Source organism: Gadus morhua, chromosome 15 (genome assembly GCF_902167405.1).
Source record: "Gadus morhua chromosome 15, gadMor3.0, whole genome shotgun sequence".
NCBI classification, from domain to species: domain Eukaryota; kingdom Metazoa; phylum Chordata; class Actinopteri; order Gadiformes; family Gadidae; genus Gadus; species Gadus morhua.
Window position 1 is genome coordinate 11,912,045 of NC_044062.1, and position 21,482 is coordinate 11,933,526.

Consider the following 21,482-nt stretch of genomic DNA (forward strand, 5'->3'; position numbering starts at 1 on the left):
CATTTCCCCTAGGCCCTCTTAATTCTCTCTCTCTCACTCTCACTCTCACTCTCACTCTCTCTCACTCTTGCTATCCTTTCAGCCTCTCTCTCTCTCCCTCCATTGTACTCTCTTTCCCGCCCTTTTCCCTGTTGCTATAGATCAAGATTTCTCCCACCTTGTCACCTTCAGCTCTCCCTTCTGTTTTTCTTGGCTTTTCCCCCTCGCTTGTCTTACTCAATTTCCCTCAGTGTCCATGTTCCTCCTCCATCCTCTCCACCTGCCGACCACTCACTTGGTCTCTCTCTCGCTCGTTCTCTCTCGCACTCTCTCATTCTCTCTCTTATGGTCTCTGATCTCTTTGTGGGGGAGTGTGTGTCTGTATCTTTGGTGTGTGTGTGTCCCTTTTCATATGTCATGTTTTGTTTGAGTGTTGAGCGTGTGTGTTTGTGTTTCCACATCGAGTCGTCACTGCTAGTGCTCTGTTGGTCTTCTACCTCTTTGTATCTTGTCTATAATCTATATTTACCTCACGTTCTTTTACCATATTCATCCCATTTTTAAACCCCTATGATCGCCACTATGAGTCCTCCGTGCTTGAAGTGTGTCGTTCTCTACGATTTCTTGAACGTATTCTGTTCTTTTTAATCAGTATGGAAAATGTGTACACAGTATACACCTGTCAACTGTTATTTCGATCAAGCACAGCACACTGAAGTAAACACGATTGGGGGTGTAAGGTGGGCTTTTCTCTGATCCTAGACTAACGTCCTGTCCAACGTGTCGCTATAATAACAAAGCATTTCCCTCAACCCCTGTTTACCCTGCTCTCCCACACACACCCCACCCCCTCCCCGAGCCTCTTTCCTTCTGTCTCAGCTTGTTGTGACATCACGTGGGTGTATATATAGCAGGCTGATTGATTTCCTCTTGTCATGGGTGCCTCTCTCTCACTCGCTTCCTCCCCGGCTCTCAGGCTCTATGCCTGGGCCTCTCACATGGAGTAGAGCCCCCTCTCTCTTGTCCGTAGTGTGTGTCTTCTGTGATCCGGTGGATCGTCTGTTAGGGGCCCGCTGCACCATTTATTATTCATGGAGTTTCCACCCACAACCCCACCACCACACACCGCACCCTCCCTCCATCCATTGTGTACCTGAGCACACATAGAATCACTCACACCATGCATGCACTCACAGACTCACACAGGCACACCCTAACACAAATGCGCACGCCTACACACGCACACATTCTCGCACGCACGAGTGAGAGAATGATGCATTTACAATGATGCATATACACACCCGCCGTTCATGTTTGGCTAGGACTGTGGGGGTGTGTATACAGTGTGATCGGAGTGTGGTCAAGGTGAGGAGGGTTGTGAGTGGCCACTCCCCTCCCTGGTGGCGTTATCTTCAGGGCTGACACAGGCCATGCCCCAGTACCGCCCCTACCCTTACACACACACACACACACACACAGACACGCATGCACACACACAGGCACACGCACACAGTCACACACACAGTCACACACAGTCAAACACACACAGTCGCAATCACACACACACACACACACAGTCTCACACACACACACACACACACACACGCACACACACACACACACACACACACACACACACACACACACACACACACACACACACACACACACACACACACACACACACACACACACACACACACACACACACATGCCTGGAGTGCTTTTGCACAGGAGCACCGCCAACCGGAGAGAAACTTAAGACATCTCGGTACATGTAACACACACACACACACTGGTGTCTGTTGGAGATTTATCCAGGCATGCTAGCACGCACACACACATACCGACACACCTTATCACCAACACAAACACACCTACATGGATGCTTACACACATGCTGGAACATTCCTCCTTTATGGTTATTTTCTATTAAAGTCTCGCATTTCGTCATAGTGCTGGCTATTATTGGGTCCGATTCGTCAAGTAAACCAATCAGGTCCCTGGACACTGCGTGGTCCAGTGTCTGTTTTCCCAGGCGGTTTGTATTAATTAAATCATCCACTTCAGTATGGAACAGCCCCCAGGCGGGACTGTGCAGATAGATAGATCTTATGACTAAGCTGGCTTTTTTCAGTCCAGTTCATTGCTATTGTTAAAAGGGGTGGAATCAAATTAGGAGAGATGGCGACTGTGTCCTCCATGCTGTATCATTAGGTCCTGTAATCCAATTGGAGCCGGACAATCCCCCTGAAACAGACTCAGGCCTCCCTTGGGAGCCATCTGTAATGTGTGTTTTTTAGCCTGACGGTGCTATGCTTCCGACAACCAACGCGTGTTCCTCCTGAGGGGTGGTCCGAGTGGTTCATGGTGAAGGTCTCATCTCCACCTCCCATTACTTCAGTGTACCTCAGATTAACTTCCACACACACAAGCGCATAGGCGCATGCACGCACGCACGCACAGACGCACACACACACACGCACAAACAGGCACGCACGCTTATACACAAACATAGATACACACACACACAAACACCTGCACTACACAGAGACACATAAATCTGCACACACTTGTACACAAAAACATAGACACACTCTGAAACCCTAACATAGATAACAGAACAAAGAACTCAACTCATAGCGGTGTTAAACCGATATCAGTTCTAAAACAAACAAAACCCCACTGTAAACACAACCGTCCTATTCTTTACGCCATCTTTATCTCTCTGCAATGAACCGACATCAGATGTTGCTAGGAGTAAAAATAAATAAATAAAGGGCTATCAAGTCAATGTCAAACGGCATCTGTTGCTCGCTTGCAGCGATCGGGCTTAGCCACGGCCACCGTCAGATGTCTAAAGCGGCGACATGGTAGAGTAACTGTAAATGAAGACAAGGATGATGCAAGCACTGCTTCTTCTGTGGTACAGTAGAGAGGGAATGGCCCCGATCGGGAGGGTCTTAAGTTGCCCGAATGCCAGGAATTCTTCTTGGGGAAGCCATATGTCGGGACTTACTCCAAGCCTTCGCTTTTTACGAGGGTAGAGGGGACACATGTTGACCTCTTACCGTGTTTCTGTCGTGTGTGTGTGTGTGTGTGTGTGTGTGTGTGTGTGTTTGTGTGTGTGTGCTCACACACTCACACACACACACACACACACACACACACACACACACACACACACACACACACACACACACACACACACACACACACACGCACACGCACGGCCACCCTCAGAACCACTGAACCGGACCTAACAGACCAATATGTTAAAATGACACGCACATACACATAAACACACACACATCCTACATCAGCACACCGACAGTCGACATATGCCATATAGTACGACAGCTGAATTTCTATGCGATCCCTTAGGGACAGTAGCCATACAGTCACATGCATGTTTCATTGCACATGCATGTGCTAGGGGGCATATTGACAACTGGACACATTCTCCTTCTTCTTCTGCTTCTCTTCCCTGGCCCTCGTTCCTCAGGGAACCATTGCTGTGTAGCAATGTCTCTGTGTCAGTGCTTTTTTACCATCGTGATGCTAACCCTCCCTGGAAGGAGGGATACTTCTCCCCAAACCAAAGGAAAAAGAGTGTGAAGGATTCTCAAGGTTCCTTCCCTTGACCTTGGGGAGCGTTTCCTTGTCCTTTTTAGGAGGAGTCAGGGTTAGGAGGTCGTCATATATTGTGCCCTGTGAAGCCCTTGGGGGGCTATAATTGTGACTAAGGGCTAGAATTGCCTTGATTAGAATCTCTGCGACTGATCCCTAGTGCCCCGATGTAAGCAACACACACATTGTGTTGACACCAGGTTCGATCCTGACCTGCGCCCCTGTGCCACAAAGGTCATCCCCTCTCCTCCATGTTTTCCTTCTCCGTCCAGTCAATATACATACATAGAACCATCTGTGCCTGGTGTTCGGCTTTTGTGAGTCTATTGATTGTCTATTGCGATGTGTTTTTACAACACTCCAACACATTTCCCCGTTTTTCCCCCTTTTTCCCGGCGAATCACATTGAAACTTGACTCTTCTTTTTTTGCCCTTTCTCTTCACCCAGGAGGTCCAGAAGCTGACCAACCCCGTGGTTATTCAGGCAGACGGGACGATCAAGGCAGATGAGAAGGAGGAAGTGCCCATGAGCGAGGTGGGGTGGATGACCTCAGTCAAGGACTGGGCGGGAGTCATGATATCTGCCCAGACGCTCACCGGCCGAGTGCTAGTAAGTTCTACCGCTCTCTATCTACCTACAGTAAAGTGCTGGGTTCCCAGTTGGGTCGAACCCAGTAAGATACTGGGTTCGATCCCCAAATGTCCCAAGTCTTACTTCAAGTCTTCGAGTGAGATACGTGAAGAAGATTACTGCGCCTGCCAATGAGCCTGACTGCTCATTTCTGGGCAACATTATTGACAATCTCTTCCCTGATTGGTTTGGTGAATCCATCTGGCCTGTCAATCACAATCGCCCACACTGCTTAATCATCTCACTTGAGGAAACATTTTGGGAGGGAGGGAGCAGAAAGGCAGGGTGCGTTTTATCAGGTTGTTTATCTGTAAAATCTTGCTCTTTCTCTCTTTACAACAATCGTACCTACAGCACATTTAATGCATCATCAATGTAGCAATGGCCTGAGAGTTTCTTGCCATCCTAATGATGGTTACACACCCGTACCGTTTCAACCTATGCCCAGCTCCCGGATCCCTTAACATCATGCCTCGATGTAATGACCTTCCATGCCACGGAAGGCCGGGCCGTGTGCTGCTGACAGGAAAAAAGCTCAACCGCAAGTTTTGAGTTAGAGGTGTCAAAGGCCAGAATCGAACATCATGTTTGATCCATTGCTTTTTACACATCCCCTACCCTCCGGATCTTTTTTGGGGTGCCGACTCCGGTGCTAATTCTTCCATCGGATGACTTCTGTGAACTACCTGATCCCCCATTGCGGCTCTCCAATGTCCATAGCATTTGCACAATTTTTCTTAGCTGTTCTTGCCAAGCTCTCTGAGCCTGGCATTTGAACTGGCACAGAGTAGCCTCTGCTGCATTGCACAATCTGACAAATACACATGCAAAGTAGTACACACACACGCACGCACGCACGCACGCACGCACGCACGCACGCACGCACACACACACACACACACACACACACACACACACACACACACACACACACACACACACACACACACACACACACACAATTACACACACACACAATTACACAAACACACACACAATAACTCGCTCACACGCACACACAAATGCACACACACACACACACAATAACTTGCTCACGCACGCACACAAACACACATGCACACAGACACATAGGCACGCGTACACAGAGCACTACAACCTACTTAGTTTAGCTTTTTCTCAGCCAGTTAAATTGACAAGAGCAGTGTGCTTATTATTAATCTGTTTTTGCGCATATGCAAGTGTTTGTGGTTGTTTATTTATTGGATTGCATGTTTCTGTGTGTCTGTGTGTATGCGTGTGTCTGTGTATGCAGTAGGTTAGATTGTCACTGTCGATCTCATAAATAAAAGCCTCTCTCTCCGATTCTTATTCTCTCTCTCTCCCTCCCTCCTTTGACCCTCATCTCACCCTCCACTGTCTATTCCCTAAATGTTGAGCCTTGAACCAGCCAAACACATTTGCTGTATTGCTTCCTTTCTCGACAGTCCTTCATGGATTTTGTTATCGATGTAACATTGTCTGCTAGCGATACACTCTCAGGTGGACACACCTTTTTGTTATTATTGTACAATATTGCCTGGCCCAATAGATTCAGTTTGAAATTATTCTGTCAACGATCTTTATACATCCCACACATGGGAAACGTGGGTGTCACAACAGAAGGCTAGGACAGAGATACGAAAAGATAAGAGCCAAACATTGTCCAAATAGCAATACAAGTCCTCATACACAAACAAGAAATGCACCAAGCCCAACAAGACATGTGATGCATAATTCATACCCTGTTGCGGTTGTATACAGACAGGGGCACAAACCTCTTTCCAATCAACTCTCTTGCAGATCACAGATCCCTACCTGAAGCTCAGTATCTTCTCCCACCCATAATGGTTGTCAATGTCTTGAGTGGCCTGCACTTACCCAGCACGTCAAATGTAAGTGACATGCATCGGCCACAGCGGATTTACCTCTGTCACGTGTGCAGAAGGTCTGGGAAAAAAACGTAGGAGAAAAGCACGGAGATAGTCTAGATGCTATGGTGTTCTACTCCCGGATACAGCTACTGGGTTCGATCCCTCAGACGCCTCTATTCTACCTGTAGCCAACCTTGAGCAAGTTGTCCTAACCCCTTCCCTGCTCTTCAGTGGCTGTTTAAGTGGCTTTCGGTAACAGTGTCTGCAACATTGTAAATGCGTTGAAAGCTGATTATATATTATATACATTTCCAGTGTAGAGGTGGCCTTTACAACCATCCACACGATGGCTGAGGGAATGTGCTTTGGGACACAGCTCTGAAACGTGGAGAACCTGTTGGACATTGCTGTTTACTAACGATTACCCACGCTGCCATTCGCATGGGAGTAGTTTCACATCTGTTGCACATCGTAAGACCGTCTCGGGCCGTCTGGGGGGAAATGGAACGAGACGGCAGAGGAGATGGGCTCTCCAAACGCACTCGCCGGGGAAAAGTGTGCGGGAATGCGCTGGTTGCTTAGCGCCCGATCGAGTTCCAGGATGCTCGGAGGAGAGGAGAGGAGGATTCAGTAGCGCCCTCACAGGAGCTGTCAGCTGGACACAAAAACCAGCCTCCCTCTCTCCCTCTCTCTCCCATCGCTTCCCCTCCTTACTCTCAGTTCCACTGGCATGGCCGTGCCATCCTTCCTGCTTTAATACCCAGCCCCGCAAACGTGCACGCTGCCAAGCTGCTCTCTGCTCTCTGTGTGTGTGTGTGTGTGTGTGTGTGTGTGTGTGTGTGTGTGTGTGTGTTGTGAAGGAGATGAAGGACAAAACCATTAGGACGTGGAGATAGGCACTTATGCACACGTTCATGCATGCAACCACGTACACACGCGTACACAATCGCCCCACAGAGTGTACAGTAGTGATTTTTTTACCAGTCACCTGATACATATTAATGAAAGTCAATAGAAAAACGTTTAATTCAATGATTGCTGCCGGGGAGACATATACAGTTTGGTGCACAAACTATTGAGCTGTATTCCACTGGCATATACTCTCTTCTTTCGTTTCTTTCGCTTCTTTGTTCTTTCATTCTTTCTTTCTCTTTTCGTTCTTCTTCTCTGCGTTGTCTCCACTGCAGTGTGGAGTTGTGGTGGAGGTGTGTGCATGGAGGTGAATGAGTGTATCTTCATTGGGGTGGATTCCAACCGTTTGTGAACTCATGGTTCCCTGCCCTGTCTCGTACACATAACACCCAGAGAAGAGCTGTGTGTGTGTGTGTGTGTGTGTGTGTGTTTGTGCGTGTGTGTGTGTGTGTGGGTGTGTGGGTGGTTTTACTGAGATGCTTGGCCCCCCGTCTGTGTTCCGCCGCAGATCCAAATCTCAGTAAACATCCGTGTATGTGTGTGCGTGTATGTGTGTGTGTGTGTGTGTGTGTTTGTGAGCGACCAGCCTGGATGGCAACAAGCAAGGTGCCATAGCGGTGCTTAGTCATCATATAGACACACGCACAAACCGAAAACCCACACACTCACGCACGCACAAATGTCCTCCCATACATACACAAACACAGGCGTGTACACATGCATGTACAACCGCATACATTAATTAGTCCACCCACATGAATAATCGCACACAAACACACACACTGAGGCAGACGCAGAGGAACACATGCATATACAGTATGTACAAACACACAGACACACACACACACAATCACACACACACACGTATGCACTCATTGCAACCATGCAGTCACATACTCTCACACGCGTAGCCACTCACACACCCGTGCACAGTGCGGATTAGGGCTCGATGCAGGCTCCGCTCTCTGGGATAAGTGAAGGGGAAGGGGAAGGCTGGATGGAGATGGATTGCCCCTGGTCGTCTGATGGGCTGAGCCCTCCATCTCTGTTCATTTGTGGGTCTTGATGAGTTCGTAGCGAGTGAAAGATCAAGTATACCCAAGGGCTGATTGAATTACAATTCAAATCTAAATCCAGCCGTGAGACTGGCCCACCACCACCACCACCACCACCACCACCCCCACCACCACCCCCACCACCACCACCACCACCACCCCCACCACCACCACCCCCACCCCTCTGTGTTGTCTCCCAGTGAGGGCCGGTGTTACTGGCTGGGAGAGAGGAGGGAGGGGGCCTCCTTGCTGTCGTCGTGGCGGCCCCTGAGGCGGTGCGTTGTGTGTGGCTGTCGACCGACTGCTGGGGCCTCATGGGAATCGGAGGTTAATGAACACGTATCTGTCCTCACAGTGTCATCATTTAGTCTGGGTGGGGGGTGAGGTCGGGACCCTGTCTCTTTCTGAACGCTGACGGGCTGCTGGGAGGACAGAGACGAAGGAGAGGGAGGCTGTTACGGTCACCTCCGGCTAGCTGTGTGTGTGTGTGTGTGTGTGGTTGTGTGTGTGGTTCGTGTGGTGTGTGCGCATGCGTCCATGTGTGTGGGCCCGTGTGCATGCATCTATGTTTGCAAGAAGTTATTTGTGTGTGTGTGTGTGTGTGTGTGTGTGTGTGTGTGTGTGTGTGTGTGTGTGTGTGTGTGTGTGTGTGTGTGTGTGTGTGTGTGTGTGTGTGTGTGTGTGTGTGTGTTTGTTTTAACATTCACGGACGGAGCCTTGGTGAAAACCCGCTATCCTTTTAGATGAGACACCGTTTGTCAAAGTCGACTGTCCTTGTGTGATCTTAGCATTTCACCACGACCTACAGACACACACCCACACCCAAACACACACACACACACACACACACACACACACATGTACACACTCACAAAACAAACAGCGCACCCTTCACCATGTATCCAATTTCTATTAGCGTAGGAGTCATCTCGTGTGCCTTTGGAAAAGCAATGGGGTAAAATGAGTGATACTTTAGCCTGCAGCTGCCGCCCTACTGCTCTATATGGGTCTTTAGCTGTTTATGTCACCCATCACCTCCACAATATGGACCAATCAATTATTTAGGAACCAATTCACTACAGCCAGTGTAGAATTTAGTCGGCAAGGTGAGAGGGCAAGCTATTAGTGTCAATGACCCCGGGAATAATCTAGACTGACAGCCCTCAGAATAGAGGATGAGAAAGTCCACCAATAATGGAAATATTACCAAATGGAAATATGAGGGAAGTCCTGTTATGTGGGGAAGACTAGTCGGTAGGCTGAGTGTGTGCTGAGCTGTGAAAAGGCTCCGGATTTGAAAGCCAATATCCACAGTCTACAAGTTGGCGTTTTTCTGCAACAAGCCTTGTCCGCTTCTACCTGAAAACAAAATATTAATAACAAACTAATGATTCACTGTAATATCTCCAGAGAATAGAACCACAGCAACAGAGACAACGCTGATTCAATGAAACAACACAGAACCAAACCTCACCTCTGATCTCATAATGGACTGCTTATAAATGCTTTGACAGCTACACTCACACAGGATATGGAAATAGCCTTTTTCCGGCAAGCTCACACTACCAAAGCAGGCACACAAAATAGTAAGCTACCCTCCTATCATTTTATAATTTTTCTCTTGAGTTTATAATGACGGTGCCCTAAAAAAATGCCTTTTTTAAATCCCGTAATGAAGAAGACAAAGGGCGGCGGATTATAACCCGTTCCACGTAGATATTTCCCCTTGTCTCGCTGTGCCGCTGATTTGCCCGGCATGCCGGGTCCAGAAATAGGTCAGCCCTGCCATCTTTCTTAATGCGATCTTTGGTGGGGGACAGCGGACCATCTGTTCCCATGGCTGGGTTCCTAGCCCTATGGTGATCCCTCTGCCCGTGCATACAGCCTCCCATCACATGGCCGTCCACACATGGAGCCCTCTCTCCGTCATCGTCGTCATCTGCCAAGCCGATGCACTGCGAGCGTCCTCGTCCAGGGAGCTACCTATAGTTAGGTTAAGGGTTCAGCGGGTTGACGTCGCTTTAACAAAATGTAACTTTGGTGTTTTTCTACTCGAATGGGGCATGGTAAGGACCGATGAACCAACCGAAACCCTTTTCATATCTACCTCAATATCATCAGCTAAGCCGTCCAAGGGTTCACAACGAGGAACTAGCTATCTGAAACGATCTGGCATTTATACTGTGAGGACGATGACTACAAGAGCAGCCGGCTGATGTGGAAGTGTGTGCAGACCAAACGCAAGAGGACTAGTTATTCCGCTGTACGTGTGTTTATGACACATCTGGGGTCCTTTTCACACCTAAACAGGCTTTTTCGTGCCCCCCCCAGACAGTTTTTAGGTTGCATGAGCAGACCTTTACCTGACACACCGTATGGTTTCTGACACAGAACCATCTGGGAAGTCGGCCTTGAGAACGGTTTTGATCGGAGCGGGCCCTTCTGAATCCGTCTATCACTGTCTATCACGTATCCCGCGCATCACGTCGTTCCTCACGGGACGCTGATTGATCCTTGAGATGAGGAACTTGACACGGATTCTCGCGGGGATCGTAATCTCGCGAAGCCAGCCGCCTCTCAAGGTTAAGCAGACCCCACCCCCCGCACCAACAGGAGCCTTTACAATATCAAAGGCTCATTGTATATTAACCTTTATATCCCAGACGTCACTGCCTCTCAGTACCGATGTTGTCCTTATAGTTAACGTGTCAACCGTCATTTATCTATCAGTTATGTCATTTAAAATGTCAGTGTCGAAAACGAACAAACTCACTAACTCAACTTTGATGCCATATCTGTGTAAAAAAACGACGTGCATTGTACTCGGTTTCTATTAAGCCCCCTGCTAAACCTTTCATGGCAACGTTGACTACATATAGCCATGTCTGGCACAGACACTGTACACAAGAAGAAGTTTTGCAAGGATATCCATCCTCGAGTTTGATCACTAACTTGCCCGGTTGTTATTCCTGCTTTTGTAAAGGATAGCCACAAATAGTTTAGAATACTAACATGATGAACTAATGAATCGACAAATGAGGGGCGACACATTCATGATAAGGAAGGCATCATGAAGCAGGCACTGCTTACAATGAGTTGAGTGGGGATGTTGATGTTGAATGGGCAAAACAGAAAAGTGAAAACTGTCTGGGGTGAACACAAAACCCTGGGTGGGCATTTAAAGGACCTGAAGTGTCATAAAGTGACACATATACATCATATATGCATTTTAAAAGTTTTCGGACCGGATGTCATCAGCTTTAAACTTTACGTTAACCAATCAAAATGTGAGATAAAGTCGAAATACTTTGAGTGTGATATTTGTGAGTGCGTGCCTCTCGGAGTGCATTGGCGTGCCAGTATGTGGGAGTGTGTGTGTCTTCCAGACCTTGTGGGGACTCTGTGGGGAAGGACCATTGTTTATCTTTGTGTCCCCGTGTCCCGCTGGGAAGGAAATAAGTGTCAACGCGTTCCCACCCTACTCCTTCACACTGTTCTGCTCCTCACAATGGCATGTGTGCGCGACGGGGTAGCGATTTTGTAATGAGTGTATGCGAGGTGAGACTTCTTGGTGCGCGCGAGCGTGTGTGTGTGCGCGTACACGTATGCGTATGTTTGTGTGTGTGTGTGTCTTTGTGTTAGTCGTCTTAATTAGATTTGTTTTATTTTGAGCCTCAGACCATCCGCAGTTCTTCTATTTGTTTTAGTTTATCTGTATTTACAGTCCGTGTTTGTTTACCCGTCTGTGTGTGATGGGGTCGAATCTGTGTGCGGCCGCATCAATGGACGTAACTAAGCTTGCATGCCTGTTTGTTTGTGTGTGTGTGCGTGTGCATGTTAGCATGTGTTTTTGTTTGTGCATTTATGCGCATGTGCCCGTGTTTGCGTGTGTGGGTGCAATGTTTCATCATGCTTATTATTCTGTGTGTGTGTGTGTGTGTGTGTGTGTGTGTGTGTGTATGTGTGTGCGATATCTGATCACGCTTATTATTCTGCCTGTGTGTGTGTGCGGAACTGATTCCGCAGTGTGAGTAAACTCATCAGTGGCGCTACAGCTGTCAGCGGCCTAACGCAGCGCCGGAGCCATCTCCCCTGTTTATCCTCCGCTGTCACCCGCTAGGAGTGTCGCTCGTCAGGAACACAGTGTCACCGTAATGCAACCTGAGACCTATGGGGAGATTCTTTTCTGCCGTCTAATGGCCCTTCTGCCATTGAGTGTCGCCTCATTTGCAACGAGCGCCTTTTTTTATTTTGTCAAACCGTCGCCGATCTTGCAGGCAATCACTCGCTCACACTCGAAACACACTGGCACTGATGCAAAAACGCACACAAACACGTGTCGTGCGGGTACACACATGAACACGGATGAATGCACACACATGAATCACACACACATACACACACACATACACACACATACACTTGAAACACACACACACACACACACACACACACACACACACACACACACACACACACACACACACACACACACACACACACACACACACACACACACACACACACACACACACACACACACAAACTCGAAAGAAACACATGCGCACAGGGCCACACTTACATTCTGTGTGTTTAGAAAATTGTTGAACAGAAAATATGTTATCATTCCTCCAGGAATAAATCCCGATGCCATTTCTCTACATCAGACTCGGTCTTACAGCTGGAAGATACAGAGATATCCAAGCATCTCTCTGGGCTCTGTTCAGTATCCATTCATCCATGCCGGGTCGGTTCCCCTACAGTCTTATTTCTGCTCCGCTCTACTTTCACTGTTCATCTCTTGGTTTTTGAGTCCCTAAATCACAGATAGATGTGAATACATTTAAATACATTTACCCAAGACTTTATTCCTACTGTCATTAGCATCCATAACAAAAAATAACATAACATGCACTTTATGTCACTGCGCTTTGGTGCACTGAGATAACCCATTTGTGTATTTAATATAAGCCTCTTTCAGAGACCATTTTCTGCCACTGCAGATGGACTAGAGTGTTTTTCTATCTAATTTGTGCGAGAGGTTAATGGACGTTCGTGAACTTGCGAGTCTAGGGCTGGCTTGGGCAAGAGAATATGTGAAACTGCGAGGCCTGTCCCCTGCTCCAACCAACAGATCAATGATCAGTTAACTGATGAATCACTGGATGAGTAATAAGCACACCAGGGTTGTGATTCATTAGCATTCCAAAAATAGACCCAATACATCACTGGATCACAGAAATGTGTGTAATGGAGCTAAACTCAAACCAAAAAGTTTTCTCTGGCTCGGTCACTTAAGATAATGAAGAGTGGTAGATAAATAGTGGATGTATATGCTATTCCTATTATATTGGCCATAACATAGCAGCGATGTCGATAGCGATCCAATTATCATTGACTGATGTCCTGTGAATGTTGATGGACTGCTGTTCATGCTGCATGGAGCACAGAGGGACGGAGACGCCTGATTTCCAGTTGTAATTTCCAGTGATAAGACCGTCCGTTCCCGAGATAAAGTCATTTCAATGTGTGTTACCTATCGGAATACCCTTTGATAGGTCGATGGGAGTTGTTGTTTTGGACCTGTGCATCTGTGACAAAGTCATTTGACCCGCTTTGGAAGATTTTGGTGTCTGAAAAATTGTTTCTTCCAGAAATGGTTTAGGGGAATGTTACAGGCCAGGGGGACCCCACATTTCTAGAGATTCCAGAAGAGACCCTGACTAATGTAGAAAATGTGGCACACCCCCGAGCGAAGTGGTTTTGTTGAGGCACCAGGAAGGGAGAAGTTACGGTCGGCGTCAGGATTAGGGTTAGGATACAGGGATAAAAACACAATTGGACATCCCTGTCCAATTGTGGATCTGGAATACAGAAGGTCTTACCGGCTCCGGACCTGGCCTGGCCTCAGTTGCAAGACCCCCTGTGCCCCTTCAACCATGAGGCGCACTCGTGACCAATCAATGTGCGCTTCCAATCCGAGGGCCTATAATTACATCATTTTGGGTTTGCAAACAGCAAGACACGGTGGTGAGTTTAAAGTCAGTAAGGGCAGTGAAACTCTGGAAGTGATAGAGAGAGAGGAGAGTGGGATGTAACAAAGAGGGAATGAGATAGTGTGAGCCCTGAGAAGAGGTAGAGGGGGAGATAGAGAGAGACATAAAGAGACACAAAGATCATTGTATTGCAGGAAACTGCTATATATATATATATACTGTATACTTGTATACTATGATATAGTAGCATACCAAACTATTGTTTACTACACGGGACTCACTATGCTACAGAATTCTATACTACTAGTATAGTAGTTTACTCTACCATCTTATACTAAACAATGCGATTGTTTCTCCATCAAAACTCCCGATCTCTGTACCACGCAGAACGATGTCTCTGGGGCGTTTAATGAAAGTGCGGTGGATTGGTTTCCAGAGGCGGACAGACAGAGCGAGCCAAGCAGGGCCTGTTAACATGCGCGTAGTGGGATCAATCCATCAATATCCCGGGATAGACATCATGCGGTGATGATTGGACCAGCCGCGGAGACTGATGGGTGTGGCATCGCTAGGCTTCCACTCCCCATCCTGGGCTCCACTGCCCTCAGACCTAACACTTTCCTCATGGTTGGAGTTTCATTTGAATGAAAACAAAATCACATATTTTACTAGGGTTCCCTTTCCCATTCTAATTGCGGTATAGGCGGGGACTGCGACGGGTTAAAAGGGTTTGGTTAATATATTTGTTTGTATATGTTAAGCTGGGCAGATCAATGCAGAACTATTCTGTGCGACCGCAGCTGTCATAGTGGACATGGTGCTGCATAGTTCAGCATTGGTCCCCGAGCAAACAGCTGTAGCATACTGCAACGTGCCAGCCTTTGTGTGTGCCCAAGTCTAATCTTTGCTTTGTATGATTGAGAGGTCAGCTTGGTTTTACGTTTAATTGATGATGCTACAACTAAGTTCAGTGATAATTAATGCATTTATAATACTACTCTGCCACTGAAATTATGGGAATCTGACCGTTTAAAAGCTGATAAAGTAGAGGCTAGGGTATTGGACCCTATTTGATCCCATCTGTCTCACATGAACCTTTAAGGCATCCTTGGGCCGCTGAAACGTCGATAGAAAACGGTACAAGCCCATTGTGTTCCAGATGTAACATGTTTCATAAATACCATTGGGTGTTTGTGAAATGATTTGAATAAGTCTGTGGTAGCCATGCCCCCCCCTCCTAGTCCCTGGACTGCAGGTCATAATGCTGAGTCACTCTATGTGATGAGTCACTGTCCTAAGCCCCCTCCTCCACACACGCACAAACACACGCACACACACACACACACACACACACACACACACACACACACACACACACACACACACACACACACACACACACACACACACACACACACACACACACACTGCCCCCTCACACACACACACACACACACACAAACTGCCCCCTCACACCGACCCCCTCACGCCGACCCCCCATTACCTCGCCCTCCAGCCCTGACCGGTCTGCTCATATCCTAGATAGAATTAGAGCGGTATTCTGCATCGCAACAACAACCCCCCCACCCCCCACACACACAAACACACATACTTATACACATACAAACTTATACATACACACACACACACACACACACACACACACACACACACACACACACACACACACTTACACACACTTACACACACACACACACACACACACACACACACACACACACACACACACACACACACACACACACACACACACACACACACACACACACACACACAAACATGTATACATACACACTACTATATGCATGCACACGCCCATGTACACATTCCTAGTAACTGCCAGGATGGCAAAACTGCAGTCAGAGAGAGAGAGAGAAAGGAGGAGAGAAAGGACGAGAGAGAGAGAAAGGAGGAGGAGGAGGAGGAGGGAGAGACCGAAAGGGAGGGAGAGGGGGTGAGTGAGACCGAAAGGGAGGGAGAGGGGGTGAGTGAGACCGAAAGGGAGAGAGAGAAAGAGCGAGAGCGCAATTTTCACAGCAAGAGAGTGAAAGAGAGAAAGAGCGAGAGTGGGATGGAGAAAGAGTGAGAGCGGCCACAGGAGTGATGTCCCATTTAGCCTCACTTATAGGAGCCGAGTCACTGGTGACTTACAGGGACGGGATGTCTTAGATACTGCACTGACATTATGGCCTCAATTCTATCTCCTTGCTCCCATGCTGAACAATGGATCACATGGAGACCCAGTTACCAACACAACAATGCTACACTTTGGAACTCATGGAGACCCAGTTACCAACACAACCGTACAACACTTTAGATCTCATGGAGATCCTGTTTCCAACACAGCAATGCTACACTTTGGATCACATGAGAACCAGTGACCCAGTGGTCAGCATTTAATAATAATAATAATAAATGAAATTTATATAGCGCTTAATCTGGTACTCTAAGACGCTTTACATATTGGCCTATCAAAACTATGTAAGACAGACTAGGAATAAAATAAAAACAGAGGTTAAACATGAAGAATAAGGTGGGAGGTAGGTGGGGAAGGCTAGTGTGAAAAGGTATGTTTTGAGGGCAGATTTGAAAGAAGAGAGGGTTGGAGAGACTTTGACCTTTTGACCTTCACTGGCTTCGGGCACACGACAATAACATTCAATTCTTCATTTTTTTTGCCAAAACGTGTGTCTACATAAACACAATGTCACATAGTATATAGTGTCATGTTCCACAGATAGAATGGATAACCAGATGATTGTTTGTGTCTGCAGAGAGAGAGAGAGAGAGGGGCACACCAGTGACAGGCGAAAACAAAACAACAGAACAAACTATTGTTTACCGACAGTCAGTCAGCGAGAGAGACATTTAGGTAGGCTGTGCGCGAGGGTAGACGCAGACGTGTTCCTCGGTTGCTTGTTAGTCAGAGCATCTTGTTCAATCCGACAGCCTCCTCCGATGCCTCACCACTGTGACTGCGCCGCGGTCTGATGCGGCGCCAGCGTCTCTAAAGCCCACTGAAATGACGCATCTACCCAAAGCATCACGAGGCGCTGCATCGCATTGATCCAACGCGCTTCCAACAACGCTCTTTCCTCTCCATAGCTCTCCTTCTCAAGGCTTCCCCTTCCAACCTAGGCCTTCCAGAATTAGGGCGGACTAAAAAAGTTTGGATCGCAAGAGAAACATGTTTATTCATAGTTAGGTTAGCCATACCAAGTCAGGTCCTGAACGTCGTTATAACGCCAATGCCCGTCGCCTTATTGTTGGGTAACATTAGAAATGTTGGATTGTGGGTTAATGCCATGCTTGAGCTGGGGAGGGGTTAAGGCGTCTGGTGATGCCTGCAGGTAGACTGTGGACATTGTGGATGGAACGGCGTACCTGTCAAATTTTTGTCATATACCCTTACTTCTACTACTTACTTTCATCCTGTCCACTCCCTGCTTCCGACCTCCATTTTGAATAGTACATTCTCGAAAAACTCTTCTCTCCTATCGAACGACAAACTTTCGCAATTATCAGCCCTCCATCTCTCTGTGGGAATATTTGCAGCACTGTCATTCGATTCTGCTGTTCATCATTCGTCTACTGCATGGAATACACAAGCACTGTGACTCAGAGAGAGAGAGAGAGAGAGAGAGAGAGAGAGGGAGATAAAGAGGGATAGAGATGGAGAGAGAGTGTAGGAGTGTTGGAGAGGATCAGAGACAACGACTCCCCCAGCTCTTCTTTATGGGCTATGGCTGCTGTTTCAGAAACTACTCAAATATGAATGATGATGATGGTTGGAAGACGTGATGTGAAGAACGATGCACTGATGATTTTCCACCAACTTAAAAATGGAGCCAACGGAGCAGTCGATCAGTGTCATTTTTTATTTGAATGTCCCGTCCTGTGTTTATGTGTCTGTGTGTGTGGCACTGTGTGTGTGTGTGTGTGTGTGTGTGCGTGGTTTCGTGCATAAATGCAGTGATTTGTGTGTCCCTACTCCCTTCACACTTTGGGGCAGGATAGTTCAGCTAAAAGGGCGCTGGGTTCAATCCCAGAAGGCAGTTTCCAGTCTGGGATCAATAAAGTAATAATCTTGTGTTGAACCGCAATGTCTGCAGTCTACCTGCAGCAAGACTTGAGCAAGATGCCTTCTCCTAACCCCGACCTACTCATTAATGACATGTGTCTGTAGCCACTGTCCAACCCCTACCTGCTCATTAGTGACATGTATCTGTAATCCACTGTTGGCGTGTGTGTGGATGATTGCTGGTTTAATCAGCCATCATCCACACTCACTCCCACAGTCACTTTGAATCAAATTGTCTGCATATCAGCAATTTTGTGTTCCGGGGCAGTATGGGTAGGCCTGCGTTCAGCATTCTGCGTGTTCGATGGGAGGTTGAGGCGGGGTTACCACTGGTCAGCGCTGTATCACCAGTCTCATATTTCCGCGCTGTCCCCTACCCCCTTGATTGCCCTCTCTCTGCCCGGTGTAAAACCCGCGTGAACCCCTCGGTTTCGGGTTCAGCCCGGCGGTAAAAGCTGTTGCCACTCGTGTCGTATTCTACACGACTAATTGCTTATCTCCGCTCTCGTCCACGTAGGCACCATCTGTCGAGGTACTCCCAACAGATCTGTTTTCTCCCACCATCAGGGATTTGTTTCCTGGGAAGAGGGTGGCTGCACGGTGTCCCTAAAAAACACGCCACCTCAAGCAACCCCGAACCCCCCCCCCCCCCCCCCACACACACACCCTCTGCTAATGCCGGCTTGCTGTTTCCATGAAGTCATCATTACGGGAACCGATCGCAGGTGGAACGGGGCGGGGATGTGTGCCAAAGTGGCCGGGGGGAGAGAGAGATTAGCGGGCGAGGGAGGAGGAGAGGGCGAGAGCGACATAAGGACGGACGTGTAACGGAACGGGCCGAAACAATCATATCAGCGAACGGAGCGGGCGAAGCGTGAAAATGAAACTGAAACAGATTGCGACGGGTGTTGGTTCAACATGAATGCTTGTTTTTTTTGGGGGGGGGTGGGGTGTTTTGGTATAATCCTCTCTCACACACTCAGGAAGCTCTCCCGCTGCTGGTGTCGGTGTCATTATGTTTTCACTGTCAATTCCCATCCAGACATCGTGAGGAGGAGGTTTTAGCTTTGGGTACTCGTGTTCCCCCATGGTGCCCTTTGTCCTAATGAAGTGGCCTGCAGGGCTGCCAATGCATACATGGCCCCCAAATTGCTTCAGTATTGATTTTTGATGGCATACAAGCCGAGGCAGGATGGCTTCTCTTATTGTTTTGGTCTTCCCCAGGCGAGAATTGTACAGAAGCCATTCCATTTTCTTTCCCACGTCTCCTTCCTCTTCTCATATTTTCTCCTATTTTTTCATCTCCTTGCATCTACCCTTCTCCCCGAACTCTTCCCTCTCGTTTTTCTCTTTGTCCTTTCCTCCTCCCCTCTCCTCTCCTCTCCCTTCTCTTTGATCGTTTCTTCCCCTCGCCAAGAGAAATAAATTACATTGTGAAACATGTCGAGGGCTGCGCCATGTACAGGACACACACGCGCACATGCACACACGGATAATAATTATGTGCATGTTTTTAAAGTCCACTGAGGTTATGTGCACGTGTCGCCGTGACACGTCGTTACGCGTGTCGGATTGCGAATCGACTTATTCAAAGGAAGTGGGCACGTCGGACACACAAGATCTTCTTATAGAAGCACTTATGTTAATGTTTCGACCGCGAACAAAAGGCGACGGAGACGTTGGTTCAGGGCTTTTTGAAGCGAACGGACGGACGGGTTTTGGCTTCCAGGTCGCCGTGGGGGCGAGGTGGACTAAAAGGGGCAGGCGCCTTTCTATTCATCAGGGAGCCGTGTACCTGCTCGCGCTTTTGTGATTTACTTTCATAACTTTCCCCGCCGCTGTGGCCTCATGCACCTCTTGTCTAATCCATCGTGTTCACTCCCACTTGGCAACACATCGCCATGGTAACGCCTCATGCGGAATGTACAAGGGCTCCCTACTGCACCTGTTTGATTCCCGTTGTTTTATGTCCCGCCCAGGAACACCGCCGTCCGTCAGCCGAGCCGGGACATAAAATAAGGGAGGGGGGGGGGGGGGGGGTGGAATACATGAGGAGAGCGCTCCCCGACTCCATAGTTCATTGGTTGTCAAAGGGAGGGCGAAGGTTTGTGCTCTAAGCGTTATTTAAAATGGCTGCCTTGACAGTAAACCTCTCCCTGTGGAGGTTGCATTTAAAGACTGAAATGTGTTGTGTATAGCATTTTTATGGGACGTTTTTAATGCTACAGAGGATAACGGCGGGAGTCCGGGGGCTCGGCGGAGAAGGGGTGTGGGAGCGGCTGAGATTGGTGGGGCAGGGGTTGAGATGTGGAGCTGATGAGATGAAAACGTGTCGGTGATATTAAACCCATAAAGTCCCTCATCGCAGGGGAATAGCACTGCATGTGCATGTGCCAGAAGATCATACGCATCCCAAGAAGGATGTGGCTGAGAGAAAGAGAGAGGGAGGCACGGCACACTTGGTGCGAACATGCCATGCCAAAGTACAGTTGCTCATGGGTCCCTCTCATCGTCGTGGGCAACAGGCTAAGCAGAGGTCACAGGTGAACGGTGAGACGTGGCTCTATATCTCCGTGATAGGTCATCAGAGACTTCAGAGAGAAAGACGGTTTTCTGGTTTGCTTACTTTCTAAACAATGTTGAGTCCTCAGTGTTTGAGGGACACAGTGAAGGCCATCCAACATCTAAACTAAAGTGATGTAACTAATCTGAAAACAGAATCTGTAAGCGACGTCCGAAACGTGTGAAGATTGACTACATTTATGAACCTGCAAAATCTCAATAGAATTTATGAGCAAGGCACCGATATACGTTGTGATTTTCAGTGTTTCGATAGGATACGATAACCTTTAATTATATATAAATCATAGTCTTTAAGATGGACTAGCTACCCCACCAAAGTGAGATTCAGATGAGATATTCCTGAAAGTCAACTGAATTTGCTGATCCTCCAATCTTTTTCCTTTTCGATAACTCAAACTTGCTTCAGCATATTTTAGAACATGTTTTTAACAATTTGTTGGGTTTCGATTTTGTGACGCAGATGGATGTTTACTACGACACAATTTAATTGAATACATTATTGTACTCAATCATTCCCACACTGACTTTCATAATGTGATGTGTTTGCAATAAACAAGATATTAGCCCGTGGCATAACAGGCAGTGTGATTTGTTCCTTAGCGATTTCATTGGATCGTGCTAAATGGACATTACACGCTTATCAGCTGTGTTGATAGGTGTCAGCTCTGTGTGCTTTATATAAGGGAACACGATGCTTCAAATGATTCAAATGATGTCCTCAGT

General features: G+C 47.7%; 1 protein-coding gene across 20 annotated transcripts in view; it reads left to right on the forward strand.

Moving 5' to 3' along the window:
* kcnma1a (potassium large conductance calcium-activated channel, subfamily M, alpha member 1a) overlaps positions 1 to 21,482 on the forward strand; it is a 150,162-nt gene that overhangs the window by 27,292 nt on the left and 101,388 nt on the right. For all 20 annotated transcript variants that reach the window (XM_030378373.1, XM_030378372.1, XM_030378392.1 and 17 more), the window contains one exon: positions 4,058 to 4,219. In XM_030378373.1, coding sequence (XP_030234233.1) covers positions 4,058 to 4,219 — 162 coding nt within the window. The remainder of the gene's footprint in view (positions 1 to 4,057; positions 4,220 to 21,482) is intronic.